Source organism: Typopeltis vanoorti, chromosome 6 (genome assembly GCF_054136105.1).
Source record: "Typopeltis vanoorti isolate ZY-2024b chromosome 6, IOZ_Tvanoo_1.0, whole genome shotgun sequence".
In the NCBI taxonomy this organism is placed as follows: Eukaryota; Metazoa; Arthropoda; class Arachnida; order Uropygi; family Thelyphonidae; genus Typopeltis; species Typopeltis vanoorti.
Genome location: NC_143554.1, coordinates 93,059,787 through 93,079,345, shown reverse-complemented (window position 1 = coordinate 93,079,345; position 19,559 = coordinate 93,059,787). Strand labels below are relative to the sequence as shown.

General features: G+C 35.1%; 1 protein-coding gene across 1 annotated transcript in view; it reads left to right on the top strand.

Annotated features, from left to right (window-relative positions):
• The window catches only part of LOC150105711 (prolyl endopeptidase), a 156,013-nt gene that overhangs the window by 131,511 nt on the left and 4,943 nt on the right, over window positions 1-19,559 (top strand). The window contains exons 16-18 of the mRNA XM_090395028.1: window positions 1,684-1,785; window positions 9,632-9,788; window positions 15,267-15,335. Coding sequence (XP_090251154.1) covers window positions 1,684-1,785; window positions 9,632-9,788; window positions 15,267-15,335 — 328 coding nt within the window. The remainder of the gene's footprint in view (window positions 1-1,683; window positions 1,786-9,631; window positions 9,789-15,266; window positions 15,336-19,559) is intronic.

Sequence of the window (19,559 nt, the reverse complement as noted above, 5' to 3'; positions counted from 1 at the left end):
CAACCAGGGCCTTAAATATTGATCTTCATATTATCCTTTAATTAGGCACAGACAGTCTTGACTTTTCTCTTGCAAAAGAGATCTCAGCTCACCTATCCTTACTCTCATTAAGACATAAATCACCAGACAAGATCAAATCTCTCTGGTTGGACTAATGTTTACCTTCAGTCTCTCCTGGCTTAAACACATCACATCAATAGCCTCCTCTTTTCTTGAAGCAATTTTACACCCAACCAACTCCTATGTCCAAATTCAACCATGCTTAGAAAACTGTTCATGTGTTTGGGATATGGCAAAACTTCCCTTAAAATGCTGATGAATATTAGGCTCATATTTGATTCCTCTGTTACAGATTTACTTCAGCCTCTATCTCACAGATGCAGAGTTTCAGCACTGTGAGACCAACTAGACCATCCTGGTCTAGTTGGCCAAGATAACATAACCGCTCTTAAGCTAACAATCTGTGGGTTCAGATCCCACTGTATAGACAATGGATGTTTGTGAATGTCTTTTTAGGTGATAAATGAATTACATTACATAGTTGCTTCTGTGGTCAAGTGAATTGGCAACTATCATTCGTCCACTTTCTGTTGCACTTTTTAATACAAGAGCAGCAGCTTTCCAGTATCCCTTTACTGTGCAACTGCAAATGCTCTGAACCTGCTTCTCCTCTTCCTATTTCATTCCATCCACCTTTGTCCTCTGGAACAGCTTTCTTCATGAAGTATTTCCAAACAACTACAACTTGCAGTTCTTAAAACATCAATAAACTTCTATCTCAGTCCTCATTTGCATCCCACATGTGGCACTGGTGTGTTTATAGGTCTCTTGACCTTTCTTGTATAGGATCAACATGAAAAAAATAAATAAATAAACATCATAATTCTTGGTCTAGTTGGCCAAGATAACATATCCACTCTTAAGCTGACAATCTGTGAGTTCAGATCCCATTGTAGACAATGGATGTTTGGGGGGAAAACACCACTCTGTGTGTTGGGTTTTAAAATGATTGACAAAAATAATTCCCATTTGTAGTGCATTAACATTACCAATAATGCTAACACTAAATTATTTCCTTTTTGTTTTTTTTTTACTGGGTGGAATTCAAATAAAAAATAAAGTATATAGTTTCATTTTGTATACAAAACAGTTTGGTCATTTAGGTCACATATTATTGGTACTTCTTTGTCTGATCATTATTGAAATGGATATCTCCTGATGGGGTATGCCGTGGGAGTTGTAAGCACTGGAAACTGGATAAAGAAGCCATGGTCGGTTTTTTTTTTTCTGAATAGAAGATTGACTCCTCGTTAGACCATAGCCAGAGGGAGAATAAAATATTTAACATTATGATAATGATTCAGCTTAAATTACAATTTTAAACATGTATTCCTTACTCATGTAGTATGATCTGTCAGTATTATCTTCCATGTAGAAGTGACAGAAGAAAATTATTTCAAAATAGAAAATTGTTTAATTATTGGATTATCTTATAAAATATTATTTAAAAAAATTAAATAATTAACAATTCAATCTTATGTTTAGTGATGGATAACCTCAGTTTATTCTTTTTTTTTTTTTCCTGTTAATTATTGGCATTCTTATCATAAAGATCCTGTTAGAACTCTAAGTTATACATTTAAAAAAAAGTCATCTTTTTCTTCTTATTTTTTTTAATTTAAGGGTAATGGATATGTTGCGGTTCCATAAATTCACTATAGGACATGCATGGCAATCAGATTATGGCTGTTCTGACAATGAAAAACAGTTCCTTTGTTTATGCAAGTAAGTGGAATTAAATATTATTTTAATTGCATATATCTCAATAATTATATGGAGAAAGTAAATTTAATTATTGTAGTGTTTTAATTGCATTATAAGGATTAGACATGAAGTGAGAACAGATTCCTCTTAGTTCATCATAATTTTTTTTTTTTTAATTAAAGCACATAGAGAAAGCTACTGACACAATGAAAAAGGAAAAGTTGGTCCTTGTTGGGGATCTAAATAGCAGAGTAGGAAGTGATTGTCAGACATACAAAAATATTTTGGGAAAATTTGGAGAAAGAGTACAGATAATAATAATGGCAAATACCTGTTGGATTTCTGCTCAGGACATGGACTGGTTATTACTAACACCATGTTCCAACATAAAAATGTGCACAAATTCACATGGAGAGAAGAGGCTAGGAATAAGAAACGTCTCATTGACTATGTTATTGTTGATAGTGATGTTTTCTCCCTGGTGCAGGACACCAGAGTGTACAGAGGATTTGAAAATGGAAATGATCGCTATTTAGTCTTGAGCAGGATAAAATTGAATTTCATATTGAAAAGAATAACATGTAAGAAAGTTTTAAAGCGAATAAAAGTTGAGCAGCTCTCAGATGCGAACTGTAGACTAAAATACAGAAAGATTATTGAAAAGAAAATGAAAGAGTTTGAGAACAGGAATCAAACCTTGCAGATTCAGTGGCAAACTCTGAAGAAACCATTGATTGATTCTGCCAGAGAGGCATGTGGTGAGGTTGTCTGCAAGGATAAAAAAATCAGAACTCCCTGGTGGACACAGGAAGTTAAAGAGGCAGTGAAGGAAAAGAAGAAAGCATATCAAAAGTTCCTGTCAAATAAGTCAGCTTGTGCTCTTAGAGAATATAGAGACAAATGCAAGAATGCTAAACACTGTGTAAAACTAGCTAAACAAAAGTCATGGGAGGACTTTGGCAAGAATATAGAAAATAAATATCAAGAAGGTGGCAAAATATTCTGGAGGTTATTGAAGAAGCTTAGGAATGGAGGAAAGAGTGCTGTAAAAGGAGTTAGAGATGATAAAGGTGACCTGAAAACAGGAGAAAAAGATATCCTTGAAGTATGGAGTAATTACTTTGAAAAACTGCTACATGACAGTTTTAGGGACGAATTCCCGATGATTGGAGTAGAGCTCTCATAGTACCCATATATAAAAAGGGAAATAAAACTGAATGTCAGAATTACAGAGGTATTTCCCTACTGAGTGTTCCTGGCAAGATCTATGCAAGTATACTTGAGAAATGGTTGAGAAGAATTGTGGAAGATAAGCTTGGTGAACAAGCTGGATTCAGGCCAAATAGAGGCTGTCAGGATCAGATCTTCACTTTACGACAAATAGTGGAGAAATCATGGGAATATAACAAAGATCTGTATTTAAGTTTTATCGATTTGGAAAAGGCATATGACAAGGTGCCAAGAGAGAAGCTATTCAATACGCTGCAGTCTTTATTTGAGTTGTAAGTCAGCAGTTAGAATTGAAGGAAGTACAGGAATTTTTTTTAATGTTAAATCTGGTGTGAGACAAGGATGTACATTATCTATATGGATCACATTATGAAGGAAAGTGGTATTGAACCTGATATCAAAATTGGAGATGTTAATGTCAGCTCTTTGCTTTATGCGGATGATGTTATACTTCTAAATAAATCTGCTACAAGTCTGCAAGATTCTCTGACTAAATTGAATAGCTGTTGTAATAGATATGGTATGAAGGTCAGCAATAAAAAGACAAAGACAATGAAAATAGGCAGAATCATTGAAAATGCCAGCTGTGTTGTGAATGGAGAACCTGTGGAACAAGTAAAACATTTCAGCTACTTAGACACGATTTTTACTGAAGATGGTAAATTAAATATAGAAATAGACAACAGAATCAGCAAAGCTGGTATGGTGGGAAGTCAATTGAATAAATTCATATGAAATAAGAGAGAAATTAGTTGGAACACTAAATTAGCTGTATACAAGACAGTGTTCAAACCAGTTTTAACTTATGGATCTGAGAGCTGGGTCAGAAGTAAAACACTTGACCAAAGACTAGAGACCGCAGATATGAGAGTCCTGAGAAATATTATAGGCATGAACAGATGGCATCAATGGCAATATCATATTAAAAATGAGGATATTAGGAAAGAGCTTGACATTGTCAGCATCCAGGAATGCGTTAGCAGAGCTAATCTCAGGTGGTATGGTCACTTAAATAGAATGGGAGAGGAAAGATTAGTGAAACAAGTGTTCTCTGCCAGGTTGGCAGGAAAACGACCCAGAGAAAGACCAAGATATAGGTGGATTGATACGGTACAAAGTGCCTTAGACGATAGAAATATAAGATCTGATAATGTTGGAGTCTTGACAAGTAACAGACTGATTTGAAGGAAAATTGTAGATAGGAAGTTAGTAATGATGTAATTTTTTCATGTAGTATTGTCATATCCTGTACACCCCTTGAGGGTACATGGCAGGAATTTGATGATGGTTATTTTTGGAGTTGCCAAGAGGAGAGGCAGGATGTTTGGAGAATGAGGATTATCTGGTATTCAGGCACCCAATTTTTGTTAGATTACTGACAGCAAATAATTTGGTTTCCCTTCAGGCTTAATCAATGAAAGTAAATTTTTGAGTTGTGGCTGAACCATCTGAGGCTATGAATCGAGTATATTATGTTTGTAAATTAAATCATGTGTGTTCTTCTGGCCAATTTCATGTAGATATTAGGAAGGAACTTGACATTGTTAGCATCAGCAATGTGAGAGTAGACCTAACCTAAGGTAGTCTTGTGACTTAAAGAATAAGTTACAAAGTTAGCAAAAAACAGTAGCTGCTTGCAAGGGTGGCAGAAAAGACCCACCCTTGCAAGTTGCAGATTAATGCAACTTGTAATTGCAAAGGCAGATTAATGCAATTACAAAACTGCCTTAGAAGAATGAAATATAAGATCAGATCATATCAGAGTCCTGATGAATAATAAGCTGGAGGGAAATTGTTGATGGGAAGTTAGCTTATACAGCAGCATACAAATGTAATAATCTTGCTTCATCTGTATTTATTTCTTTAAGTGTCATAAAATGTCGGCTGTCGCCATTTTGCTATATTCTACTATATCTTATTTTTGCTCACACTCTATAGTCTAACAAATTTATTTGTTTTTTGACTGATCCAGTTAGACTATGTATTCAGTGACAAACTATAAGATTCTAAAGTGAAGACAAAGAAGATATTGTTATTATTCCCCACTAAAGTTAATCTTTACTTTAATTCATCATGGCTTGATCTTAATTTAAGATTGATATACTCAACTTTTCATTACTTAATCTTATGCAGGTTAGAATATTTTAGGGGCAACACATTGACAAAATCAATCCAACGTAATGTTCACAATAGCATATTTATACAATTGAATCACATTTCATAGTTATATACAAATGTCTCTAAATTAGTTTTAGTTCTCCTACACTTCTACTCTTAAAGCCTGAATACAATTTAGTATATCCTATTGATCAAACTTATACAATTTGAATGTAAAGCACACCTTGAGTGACATCGTTACACTAGAAGTACAAGCAGAGACATACTTGAGGTGAATTGTTTGGAATTATTACATATCTACTTATCCTTACAACATTGTCCATTACATGAATCTTTAGTCCACATGAAAATTCTCCAATCTTTCTTCCTTTTTTGCTGGTTCACTCTTGATCTCCCGCTGAACATCTCCTTTGTCTGAGTCATCAATAATTCTGTACCCTCTTGAACCTTTAATTCGGTAATGTGGCGATAACAACCTCACAACAAGTGGTTCCTATACCAGCGATAGACAGCAATCTTCTCGTGGCGGTGGACTCAGGGAATGAACTGGACTCGAAGAACCTCAGGTGTAAGATGCCGCTCTTTCGATGACCGACAGTGGATTTCATGTGATGGTGGACTCGGGTAAGAGAAAGTGAAAACTCCAAGGTGTATGCTGCTTCTCTTTCAATGACCAACAGTGGACTTCATGTGGCAGTGGACTCGGGTAAGAGAAGGTGAATTCAAGACGTATGATGCTTCTGTTTTGATGACTGACAGTGGATCCAGGTAAGAGAAGGCAAAACCCTAAGACCTCTTTCTTTTGACAGCCAGTGGCAGACTGCACGTGGTGGTGGGCCCAGAGAAAGAAGGCAAAACCTTCAGACGAAGTTCTCACTCTAGAGCTTATAAAGGCCTGGACTTCACATTGTGCACATGTCTCTAAACTTCCATTATATGGTCATGCATCAGTATGATGACATCACACTTTGCGTGTCTTTTGAAATTCCCATATATGGACATTTACTAACACAGCTACGTGATGAGTCATACTTCATGCATCACAATTGTTTAACAAAGCTTTGTAATTAAATTATTACATACGAACAGGAACAACTCCAGATGACTGGAAAAGATCAATTATTTTACCTATTATTTATAAAAAAGGTGATAAATCAAATTGCTCAAATTATAGAGGAATAAGTTTAGTGGATTCTGGATATAAAATATACACAGCACTCTTGAAAAAGAAAATAAACAACTATATTGAAAAACATTTAGTAGAAGAACAAAATGGATTTAGAAAGGGTCGATCATGCATTGGTTCAGTCTTCACTTTAAAACAGTTAATTGAAAAAGAGAGAATTTAACCTAAATACTCATATCGTTTATAGATTATGAAAAAGCCTTTGATTTAGTAAAAAGAAATAAGCTCTTTGAAATATTAATTAAAATAGAATTACCTCCACAATTAATAAAAGCATTCGGCAATATTTATAAAAATAACATCATAACAGTGAAACCGAAGACACACCTACAGAGTGGATAAAAATAAATAGAGGAGTAAGACAGGGATGCAGCCTATCTCCAATTCTTTTTAATATATATATAAACGAAATACAAGGATAGTCTGAAAAGTTCTCGGCCTAACAATGAAAAAAAAAAAATTTATAATTTCAAAATTATTTTTATTTTTCAACATAATCTTCCTTAAGACTAATACATTTATTCCAGCGATGCTCCAGCACCATTATCATCCCTGTAGTGGTTCTCAGTAAGATCTACAAAATAGCTGTAGAGGTAGTAAGATCTGCCTCTACAGCTGCAATCACTGCTTAATTTTGAAGAAAAATGCTGACCAGTGAGGAAGAGTTTTAGTTTTGGGAAGAGATAGAAGTCGGAGCCAAATCTGGGGAATAGGGTGGATGTTCCAACAATTCATAGTGCAGATCCCTTAATTTTCCCATTGCGAAAACACTTTATGGGTAGGTGCATTGTCCTAATGAAAGATAATTTTTTCTTCTGGAAACTGGTTTGCAGAAAAATTCTTTTCTCATGAATTTTTTCATCTCATCTGGTTAAAAGATTAGAATAATATTCCCCGGTTATTGTTTTACCCTTTTCAAGATAATTAACAAACAAAATGCCATGACCTTTCCTGCTGATAGAACCGACTTTGTCTAATTTGTCACTGAACAACCGGCTTCTGTCCACTGCTTTGACTGCTGTTTGGATTCTGCTGTGTAATGGTGAATCCAAGTCTCATCCATAGTAATAAATCGATGCACAAAATCAGTTTTATTCTTGTTAAAACGCTTCAAGCACTGTTCAGATTTTCATGCGAGTGCATTTTTGATCTGCTGTGAGCAAATTTTCCCCTTTTGTGCAAAGCTTTTTCACATGCAATTCTTCATGCAAAATATATCCTACACGTTCTTTTGAAATACCTATAGTCTCAGAAATTTCATGCACTTTGACTCGTCAGTCATCCAATACCATATCATGCACTTGATCAATGATTTCTGGTGGTGTTATACTTTTTGGACGTGCTTCATGTGGATCTTCTTCAAGGCTGCTATGACCATGTTTAAACTCGGCAGCCCATTTCTTAATTGTCAAAAATGAAGGAGAAGAGTGCCCATAAATTTTATGAACTTCGAATGAATTTCTTTTGGCATTAAACCTTCTTTTACAAAGAATTTTATAACCTCGTGATACTCAGTTTTATCCATTTCAAGGGATACAGACAACACTTTTGCTTCAGACAGCTGTATAAAACAAACTACTTAATAGAATGACTTGCAATTTCACATGGATGCTTATGACAGATGTACCAACTTAGGAAAAAAAAATCTTGTTGATAGTGTTGCCATCTATGGTTGAGGCTGAGAACTTTTCAGACCAATCTCGTACTAAAAGAATTGCAGTGTATCAATAATACAAGAACACAACTGAAACAAATTACTATCTAAATACATTACTATATGCAGATGACCAAATTTTAATCGTTAACAAAGAAGACAAATTACATTTAGCTCACTACAATCTTGACAGAATTGTTGCCAAATACGGCATGAAAATATCTTCCGAAAAAAGAAAAAACAAAGTTATGGCATTTAAAGGAGGGAAACAATAAGAAGCAAAATAGTTCTAAACAACAAACCAATTGAACAAGTTGACAATTTTAATTATCTCGGCTGTAATATAAGTTACATTGAAGAAACTGATTCAAAACATAAAATTAGTAAATTCACCAAAACTAGTCATGATTAATAATATTCTCAAGCCAAATTTGGTACAAAGAAATACTAGATTAAGAATATTCAACATTTTAGCAAAATCTGTAATATTATATGGAAGTGAAACAGGGACAATGAAGAAAATAGGTTACCAAAGGATAACATCAGCAGAAATGAAATTTTTAAGAACTGCAGGCTATAGTAAATTAGATAAAAAAAGAATTGCGGATATTTTAAAAGAACTTCAACAACAAACAATGGAAAATTACAGAAACAAATGGATCCAACATGTAAATAGAATGTCTCCAGAAAGATTACCAAAAAAGAATACTAAATTATAAACCAAAAAGGGAAAAGAAGTAGAGGAAGCCCCTTGAAAAGGTGGTGTGAGGCTGGAACAGGCCATTAAACTTAATACCATGGAAGGAAGAAGACATGCAAAAGGATTTATAGTAATAATACAAATAATGACAATTTTTTATGTGTAATTTCCTTAGAAAAACGAACATGATAAATTATTTATCATGTGAGATTTTACACAGAAGTTCTGTCAAGACCATGCATGTTCTAAGAGCTAGACTGCCCCTTTGCCGGAGCCTGTCCACATGGTCTATTATCCCCATTGGATGATGGCCCCTAGCATAAGCCTCATCGTGTAATACTATCATAATATCCTATATATCCGTCAAGGATACACATCCTATACATCCCTTGATAGTACCTCTGCACTCTGCTATATATTTGGACTCCCTGCAGGCATGGTCTGATAGAGTAAATGGCAGCAGGTTTATTCGTCATCTGTTGGGTATCCTCTTGTGTACTATTTAGCCACCAGTCTGTGGAACTGCTTTACCGAGGAAGTGTTGGCTCCTTAATTACAGTGTGTTGAATATGTGCATGAAGGGTTTCATTCCCACTCTGTATGTGAAAGGGAGAGGGTGAGATAGAAACCTTAGATCCTACTCTGGAGATTAATCATGGCAGTAGCCACTTGAATCTTCATTGGGTAAATGACTTTCATTGCATGCAGTTTCATTAGGCGATGAAAGTTGATATGTAGAAGTTCATTTGGCATTTCCACCACCTAGAGCAGTTAGGCTTGTAAGGCAATGTTATTCACCTTGCTAATCACCTCTATTTTCAAGTTTTTTAGTAGCCTTCAGAACAGTTTGCTACAGTAATGGATGTTTATCTTTTATTTTATTCTCAATCTTTCATGTTTATATGCTTTTGAAATGTTTCTCATTTTTACCAATAACATTTTATACGTCAAATCCAGTCAACCTTGATTTTTTTGTTAGGTACTCACCTTTGCATAATATTCGGCTGTCACCAGATGGAGTACAATATCCTGCAGTATTGCTACTCACTGCTGACCATGATGATCGAGTAGTGCCTCTTCATTCAATGAAGTTTATTGCAGAATTACAATATACAATTGGAAGTTCCGAAAAACAGGTAACACTTTAAGCTTTTTAAAAATTGGAATTTGTGAACTAATTGATTGCTTTTACTGCTTTTTTATACCCAATTTATTGTTTCATTTACATTATTCTTGATATTTTTGGTTGCTCTAATCTGAAGTTGTGATTTTGACAGTTTTCTATATCATGGGTAGTATCTTAACCCGAATTGTCTCATTCTTTTATGTATTCATTTCCTGCCATATTTTGTTGAATACTTGATATATCTATTACACTCGGATATCTGATAATTATTTATTTCAGAACAAAAATATGTATGAAAAGACAAAAGTTTTGTTAACCTCCTGTCATTACTAATTAAGACTTCATGGAGTCAGCAGAGTCTACAGGATGTCTAAGTTAAACCAACAGCATATCTGTCATGTTGTTTCTTTAATATCCTTTACATTAACAACATATTTTGACAGTGCAGTCTGCTCAAATACTACTGTATGTATAAAAATATGTCATGAATGTAAATATACACGGCTTGGAAAGACGTCGATAGATATCCCTCATGGGCAAGGTGCATTGTGCCGTGTTTGTAGTTAGTATAAATTGGAGGAATATGATGCTCCCAAGTCAGCACTGTGAGAAGGGAACTAATTGAGTGTAAAAGAGGAGTTGTGATAGAATGCCATGCTGCAGACCTATCAAGTGCTATCCACAATAAACAACCCACCACTCTCACCGAATGTGACCGTAGAGTGCTGCAAAGAATAATATGTAAAAACCACCATTCATCGACTGACATATTGAATGCAGAGTTCCAGGCATCGACCGGAACACAAATCTGCACAGAAACATTCAGAACTGAGGTTCACAACATGGGTTTCCATGGTAGGACCATATATGCAAGCCCCACATTACTTGAACAACATGCAGCATCATCCTGTTGTGCAAAGAGTGTGTGCAATGGACATTGAAGCTTAAAAAGCTGTGTTATAGAGTGACAAATCACACTATACCTTCTACCGAGCAGATGAATGGGTGCAGGTGTGGCAGATGTCTGGTGAATGTCTCTTACCAAAGTGTGTAACCCCAACTATGAAATTCGGAGATGGCAATGTGATGGTATGGTCCTGCTGTTCTTGGTTTGGCCACAGATCTTTGTTTGTGGTGCCACGAACATTGAACTCCGAGAAGTACTAAACATTCTGGATAGTGCAATGCTTCCTAATTTGTGGCACTTCTATGGAACTGACCAGGCTGCTGCTGCTGTAACTGTGTGGTTTGTAGACATGAACATCACCTCACTTAACTGTTCTAACAGATGCCTTCTCAACCCTATTGAACATCAGTGGGATGAACTGGAATGTTGAGTGAGTTCAAGGGATTTCCACCCCACAACAGTTCAGGACCTCATTACATGCCTACTGGAAGAATAGTACAAAATTCCCATTGATCACTATCATACACTTGTGGAAAGTATGCCCCATGAGATTGTTGCAGTCATTGCAGCGAAAGGAGGCCCTACATCTTATTAAGGTGGGTGCCATGGCTGTTTGTTCCTCACACTGTATATATATATATATATATATATATGTCTATGTAAATATATGGAGTTCTCTCCTGTTTATACATTTGTTAGTTTTTCATAAAAAGCAAGATCTCATCCTGTATTTAAAAAAAAAGGAAAAAAAAAAGCCCAAACCTGTCTCTCTGCCTTAACTGCAGTTATACAGATTGGTCTATAATTGAAAAACATCTCTCTCTCTCTCTCTCTCACTCAGCATTACTCTTGTACAATGGAACGATTTTGCTCTTTTTGCAACTCCTCCTTTGGAACTTTCATTTCAACTCCCATTAGACAATTAGATCAAGGGTACATCTGGTTTGTATATTTATGAAAATGTGCATCGTTTAATTCACCTCACAATAGCAAATATAACATATTTATAACTGTATTTTTGAAGGAAATTACAATGTAGACGAATATATTAATATAAATTTAATTATTACTTCTAATATTTCAGCAGAGTCAAATTGCCATCACCAGGGAACACATAATATATGTGCATGCAGGTACTACACTAAGTAATGAGGCTGAAACATGTCAACTGAGAGCAAGTCTAAAGTCCTAAATATAGTATGCCCTGGTTGGCTAAAATGAGCATCCCTGGCTGTTGGACTGAAGTACAAAGGATGGAAGCTACCAAATTTGTTGATGTTAGAGAGAAGTAGATTCAATAGAAATCAACTCCATCTGTTGCAGCAAATATAAATATGAAAAGCTTTTCCTTGAATCTCCTTCTGCCTTAAGAAACTACCAGCTGCTGTTATCTATAAAATAGTGGCTAAAATTACTTATATTATATATGTCCCTTAATCATCAGGCTGGAAAAAAGCTAGGACTGAATGTAAGCAGTTTCTGTGATTATTAGACACAATTTTGCTTAATGGATGCTTAAAGTGGTCAAAGACTTGGTTTATTTTTTCCATCATGCAGTAATTGATGTTTTCAAGTAAGGCATAATGGAAAAACCCAACATTTCTTTTGAGGATACAACTTTAAATGTTATTCTGCAGACCAGATTCTAGTATACTATTGAGTGACTGGTCTGCAGAATAACAGGTTAGCTAATAAATCTTGCTACCATTATTCTGCTAAGTGTGTCTTGAAATAGTTTGGTAGTTGAGGCTACAATTTTCAGTTTGATTCTCCATGGCTTGCTCAACAATAAATTACTGTATATTTCCTTCTGTTTTCAGCTCACTTGAATCTTTGAATCAAATGAATTTGATAGAACAAGGGGTAGGTTTTTAGTCCACAATGATCAAAAAAGTGAGCTGCAAAAATTGAGATGAGTAGGACTTGAAGGTGAAATTTGGGTTTCTGTAAGGTCTGGCTTTGCAGCCTGCAGATGAAAGTGAAAGATCCAAGTTGGCATTAAATACATGTCACTATAGTGTGTCATTACCTATCTTCTGACTTCAACTGGGTTGCTAGCATTCTCTCTTTCTAGTTGCACATATTGTGTGCAGGTAAATGGATCTTTTCAAGTATGGATATGTATTCCTGATGGGAGTTTTCTACCATGATACTGACACTGCTTGTTTTGTTTAGCAGTCTTTCAAAGTAATTACTCTGGACATCTAAAATATCTTGATCTTCAGTTTTCATGTCACCTTTATCATCTCTGATTCCTTTCACAGTACTCTTTCCTCCATTTCTAAATAGCTTCCAGAATATTTTGCCACCTTTCTGATATTTATTATTTATGTTCTTACCAAAGTCTTCCCATGACTTTCGTTTAGCTGTTTTTCCACAGTGCTTCGCTTTCTTACATTTTTCTATGTATTCTCTAAGAGCACAAGCTGACTTACCAGGAACTTTTGATATGCTTTCTTCTTTAACTTCCTGAGTCCACCATGGAGTTCTGATTTTTCTGTCCTTACAAACAACCTCACCACATGCCTCTCTGGCTGAGTCAATCAATGCTTTCTTCAGGATTTGCTATTGAATCTCGAAGGTATGGTTCTTGTTTCCAAACTCTTTCATTTTTTCTTCAATGATATTTGTGCATTTCGGTCTACAGTTCACTTCTGAAAGCTGCTCAAACTTGAATCATTTTAAGCCTTTCTTACACACTCTTCTTTTCAATACGAAATTCAATCTTATCCTATTTAAAACTAAATAGTGATCCCTTCATATTTCAAATCCTCTGTATATTCTTGTGTCCTAAACTAGTAGGAAAACATCGCTATCTACTATAACATAGTCAATGAGACTTTTCTTATTTCTTACATCTTCTCTCCATGTAAATTTGTGCACATTTTTATGTTGGAACATGGTGTTAGTAATAACTAATCCATGTTTTCTCCAAATTTTCCCATGTCCGGTATAAATTAAAGTTACCAAGACATTACGTACTTGGTTTAATCCTTTATCCAAGTGTAAGCAAACAAAGTTTGCACTTGAAATATTTTCAGGACTGGGTCAACTCGTATATAGAAGCTGAAGACTTCACATCACTTGCCTTAGTATCTCATAATGCAAAGCACATATCCTTATGGGTATATAAAGTATATAATTTCTTGGTATCTTTAATTTATAGTATAACCAAGTGGAACAACTTCCAATAACTATGTCTGGTAATCATTTCCTATTCTGCTGTTTAGATCTCCAATAAGGACCAACTTTCCTTTTTCATGCCAGCTGTCTTCTCTAATGCCTCAAAAAATTCCTCCATTTCTTCCTTGGTAAAACCTTCTGTGGGACCATAAGCACAAATATAAGTCTTATTGTGCAATTCCCCATTCTGATATTTACCCACATCACTATTTGAATATTGCCTGCCATTAGAATATTCTCATATTTAGTGTTGAATTCTATGGCTACTCCTTTTTTTCCCTGATTGTTATTGCCAGAATATAACATTTTGTATTTGTTGCTTAGAAAGCTTTAACCTGTTTTTGTCTTCTTGGTTTCAGTCATGCCTATTATGTCTATCTGGTACTTATCCAATTCTTCTGCTAGTTCCATTTTTTTACATTGAAGTTTTTACTTTGTTTGTACTGATGTTGAGTTGGTGCATGTTCTGGGGTTGTGCAGTGGCTGACTTTTCACTGTTTGCCCTGGTTCCCTGACATAAACAATAGGGATCTTGTTTAACTAGGCGATTTCCCCCTGCTGGCATGAAATTCTGTCATATTGTACCATCATTTCATGCCAGCAGGGGGAAGCCAATAAGAATAATACAATTTGGTTAACTAAATCCCAAATTGCCAGCCCGTCCTCATTCATTCAGTATCCAGGTAAAACCTAACAGGGTGCACCACGAGAAGGTGAGGATTGAACATTAGGTCAGAAGCCCCAGTTAGTTCTCCACTTTCCTTAAAAGGCTATATGTGGAAGTCTCCTCATGGGGTGCTTAAGGGAGTACCAGTACTCCCTTAAGCACCCCCCCCCCTGGCCTTTTCCAATTAACTATAAATTCAATACAAAGTTTTGGCAATGGCAGTATGCTACACTCTTTTCTCATTTGACAAGTCTTACATTACACAAATTGTCAACTTCTACAACTCTGAATTCTGATCTTCAGAACCATTCTTTATAGGGTTCTGAAAACTTTGTTAATTTCAGTGCTGGCAAAACTTCACCTTGTCTTATTTTAATGACATCTAAATCTCTAAACAAGATGACATTTCTCTTCTTGGGATAACTCTAACCTTTGGTCTTTCTTAGCATGAAATATAGTGTGTCATGTTTGGTCTTTAGCACTTTTCAGAAACCTTATTCTATTGATGTATAACTTTTTATGAATAGGATTTATTTAATTTCTTCATGCTTGGATACTAATATTTAATATTTCAAGTAGCTAATGTTTTTTACACACCTAAAAATTTCTGCATTGACAGTAGCTTTCAGTGCTATCATCATATTCTAAAGAATTATTTTTTTATTTAAAAAATTGATCATAAGTACATATACAGATTACTGCACATGCACTTAACTTTCATTTATTTTCAGACTAATCCATTAATGATCAGGGTGGACACAAAAGCAGGACATGGACATGGAAAGCCTACTACAAAAATTGTAAGATAATTTTCTTGATTTCCTGTTATTTAATTTTGGACTTAATATTTGACTAAGCTGGGGTAATTTCATCTCACAGAAAATAGCTATGAGTTGTAATTAATGTTGAAATGTAAAATTATTATTATATATTAGATAAACAGAAACTTTAGATTCTAAAGGTAAATGCATGCCCAAAATTTGCAATCAGCAAGCTTCTGTCATATGCATGTACAAAAAACCGTAACAAAACACTGGATAAGTGGTTAAAGAAACAGGAAGATTTAGAGGTCATAATTCTATGGAAAAACTGTGTGAGGGAGGGCTGTGTAGAACATTCCTTCCTGTTTACATAAACAGAAGAAACAGAAATTGGATGCACCATAAGTTCATCTGCTTTTGTGCATTTGACAGTTCTACATTTGCCTCTTTCAAATCAGATGTTTTGCAGCATGAGAAGGGTGCATATTAAATTACTGCAATGAATTATTTTGCTTACAAGAATGCTATTAAAAATACATCTTTTTATAATTGCCCTGGAACATTTTCATACTTGTGAATGTATGGAAATTAAAGACTGAAACTATGTTTTCAGGAACTATCTATGCTCTCATGTCCTATTGCTGCATCACAGCAATAGTAAGTGTACAAAGAGTTTGGAATTTTGTAATTGATGCAGACCGGTTACATTATATATATATATATATCACTTCCATACACAAGAGGTTGCAGAACCTGTAGCAAATTAATGATGTGTGGGATACATCTGGGGAAAGCTGTTCAAGAGAACATAAGCAAGTGGAATGGGAATAGCAGTTGAACTGTGAATACATGTTACTGTTGCTCATATTACAGATTTGGGAGAATTGATGTTAGTTTTGCTGCATAGCATCCATGGGATTTTTATAAAATTAGTAGCCAGACAGATGAAAAGTAATGCCATAAATGAAAAGGAATACCAACTTATTTGGGAACTAAAGTGATGTATACGTGCCAGGAAAGACTAGAGGAAAGTATCAATCCAAGGAGAGAGAGATTTGGTATTCATTGCTTAGTGGAGCATTATAGGTAAGGCAAGAAGAAAAACAAAACTATGTTTCAGAAGCAGCGAAAGTGGCTAGGTTGTTATCATCTCATTGCAGGATGGTATGGAGATCAGTGTTGGAGAATCATAGCTTAAATATCAGGTAGGAATGAAAACTCTCATTCCAAATGGATAATTTCTGTAACATGATCACAGGAAATATCAGATCTGGGAGGGTCAAAGTCACAAAGGTCTTCCTACTTAGCATTGTTGTATTGCCAGAGTTGAAACTTTTATGAGATTATGATCAGTGTATGTGGAAGGAAAACTGGTTAAGAAAAGATCTAAAATATTAGGTAGGTGGAGAGGATTATCCAGTTGGTATTCTGATCAGCAGATAAATCTGTTTTAGGTTGAGTTATAGATATTAAAGTCATCAAGGAAGATTATTACTTCAGTTTCATTGCTTAGACTCAAACAGCGAGGTAATTAAGTGGGGAACTTGAAAGATAAGGAGTCCAACTGGAGCTGTAGCAATAGCAGATGAATGATATAAATCAAAACTTAAGCTAGAGAAGAATCATTTGGATAGTTGAGGTGTGGACTGTGGTTGTTGCAGCTGTAATTTGGGTTCAGTCAAAAATAGTAAGTCAGGTTTAGATGTCTGGATTATTATTTTTTTTTTTTGTATTCATGTTTATTTACTGTTCATATTTGAAAGGTAGGACAAAGAAAGAGCAAGCAATGTGTAGTGGAAGGAGATACTTTTTGGCATGCACATGCCACCTGTGCAGAGAGCATCCATGCTATTACATGATCTCAGTAGTGCTCCTTGCATACTGCTATGATCTTGCAGCCAGCCAAACCTTTCTGCTGTATCCTTAAAAATGGAGAAGGCTCTTGATTTTTCTATATGTTTGAAGAGTGGGAGAGACCGAAGTTGGAACTCCTGCTCTACTGATCAACATAGCATCAGTCAACAGGATAAAAGTGGTATTTCATTAGGTGATTATAGTCATCTACCATTAGTGGGTGTAGTTGCCATTTCCTCCTCCTTTGGAAACAGACTACATCTCCAGAAATGCAAGGTTGACTTGACCGGACAAGTCAACCTTGCATTTGTAGAAGTATTCATAAATATTGCAGAGACAGCATCTTGGATTTGGGAGACAACTTTTACAGATTTTCACTAGAGCAACTGCTTGACAAGAGTTAAGCAGTTTAATCATCTGCAAAAGTTGTCCCAAATCCAAGATGCTGTTCAGTACAAAGCAACAGAATGATAAACAACTCCACTTTATTTATTCCCAAACAAGCTGTCTCTGCAATATTTATGAACACTTCTTACAAACTTTGTTCAGTCGAGTCAACCTGCATCTCTGCTATAGTGAAAAATGGCATTGGTAGCAGATGAGGAATTCCAGCTTTTTTTTGTTGTTGTTGAAGTTACTATAGATATGTCTATACTGGATGTGGAGAGCGAGAGAGCAGCAGTTGATTTTATTTTGATAAGTTAGATCAGAATCAACTGAGGTGTCTTTCTACTGCTTGAGGAAAAAGCATTTAGGATATTAACTATACATCTTGAGATCGTGCTGATTTTTTTTTTTCATTCAAAAAAGTTTTTGGAAGTAACCACCAATGAAGTTTGCTGAGGATTCCTTTATACATCACCTAATTAGGTGCTTAACATTAAGAGGCTTTTCAAACCCATGTTGTTACCAGATAAGATGCCAATATTCAAGACGAGAGCAGAGATTATAGTGCATTTCATGGCTGATTAATGTGACAATGGAATTGATTTTTTTAATTTTTAAAAACATTTCTTTATGTCTTATTTACATATTAAAATAGCTAACAGAAATAAAGACACATTTAGCATATTGCTTTTCATCGATGTAACTGCTTCATTCAGCTGTCTAATCTATAAAATAATATCGAACACTATCATCGGCATACGGCATATTCCTCATGTACACCCTTGCGATGCATAACAGGATATACTACCACATGAAAAGCTTACATTAACATTTCTAACTAACTTACTTACCATACTTTTAAAGTCATTTCCACTGTTCAGCAGTTGCCTTGTAATCCTCCTCTCCATGATTACAAATTTTCTGATTTGTAATCATGGAGATTACAAATCAAAAGCAACTCTATAATACATTACATAATACATCATTGAGTTGTTTAATAGCATTAGGGGCTTGGTTGACACGGTCGTCTACATCTTTCCTTACACGTTCCCAACTTTTTAATAATAGATCCTAAGTATCTGAAATGATTTACTGAAGAAGATCTAACTCTCTGCCTTCTTCACCAAATATTTCATCTTGGTAAAACAATAGTGAATGAATGACACTGTTTTCAGTTTCAATAGCTCTAAATGAATCATTCCAATGTGCGAGCACTGCATCAAGGTAAATCTTAAACTGGATTGGTGACATCCCACATCTTTGTCTCTGCCCTTTATTTGTTACCAGTCCTCTGCACCTTCTATATATTGCTATATTGCTAACTTCTGTTGACAAATTTTCTCTAATTCTGTTATCTCTCAGTGCTCTAGTATGTTGTATCTTATATTTCAGTCTGAGTCACTTCTCATCATTATCAAATTCCTGATATCCTGTACAACCCCTTGAGGGTAGTACAGGATATGATAGTACGATATGAAAAATTTACATCTACAATTTTCTTCCAAATCAGTGTTAAATGTCAAGACTCCAATATTATCAGGTGTTATATTTCTATCGTCTAAGCCACTTTGTACTGTATCAATTCACCTATATCTTGGTTTTCCTCTGAGTTGTTTTCCTGCTAACCTGGCAGAGAACACTTGTTTTATTAATCTTTCCTCTACTATTCTGTTTAAGAGAACCAAACCACCTGAGATTAGCTCTGCTAATGCATTCCTGGATGCTGACAATATCAAGTTCTTTCCTCATTTTGCTTCCTCAGGACTCTCAGATCCATAAGTTAAAATTGGTTTAAACACTGTCTTGTATACAGCTAATTTAGTGTTTTGGCTAATAAAATCGATATAAATTTATTCAATTGACTTCTGACCATACCAGCTTTGTTGATTCTGTTGTCTATTTCCATATTTAACTTACCATCTTCATTAAAAATCGTGCCTAAGGAGCTGAAATGTTTTACTTGTTCTATAAGCTCCATTTACAATACGGTTGATATTTTCATTGTCTTTGTCTTTTTATTCC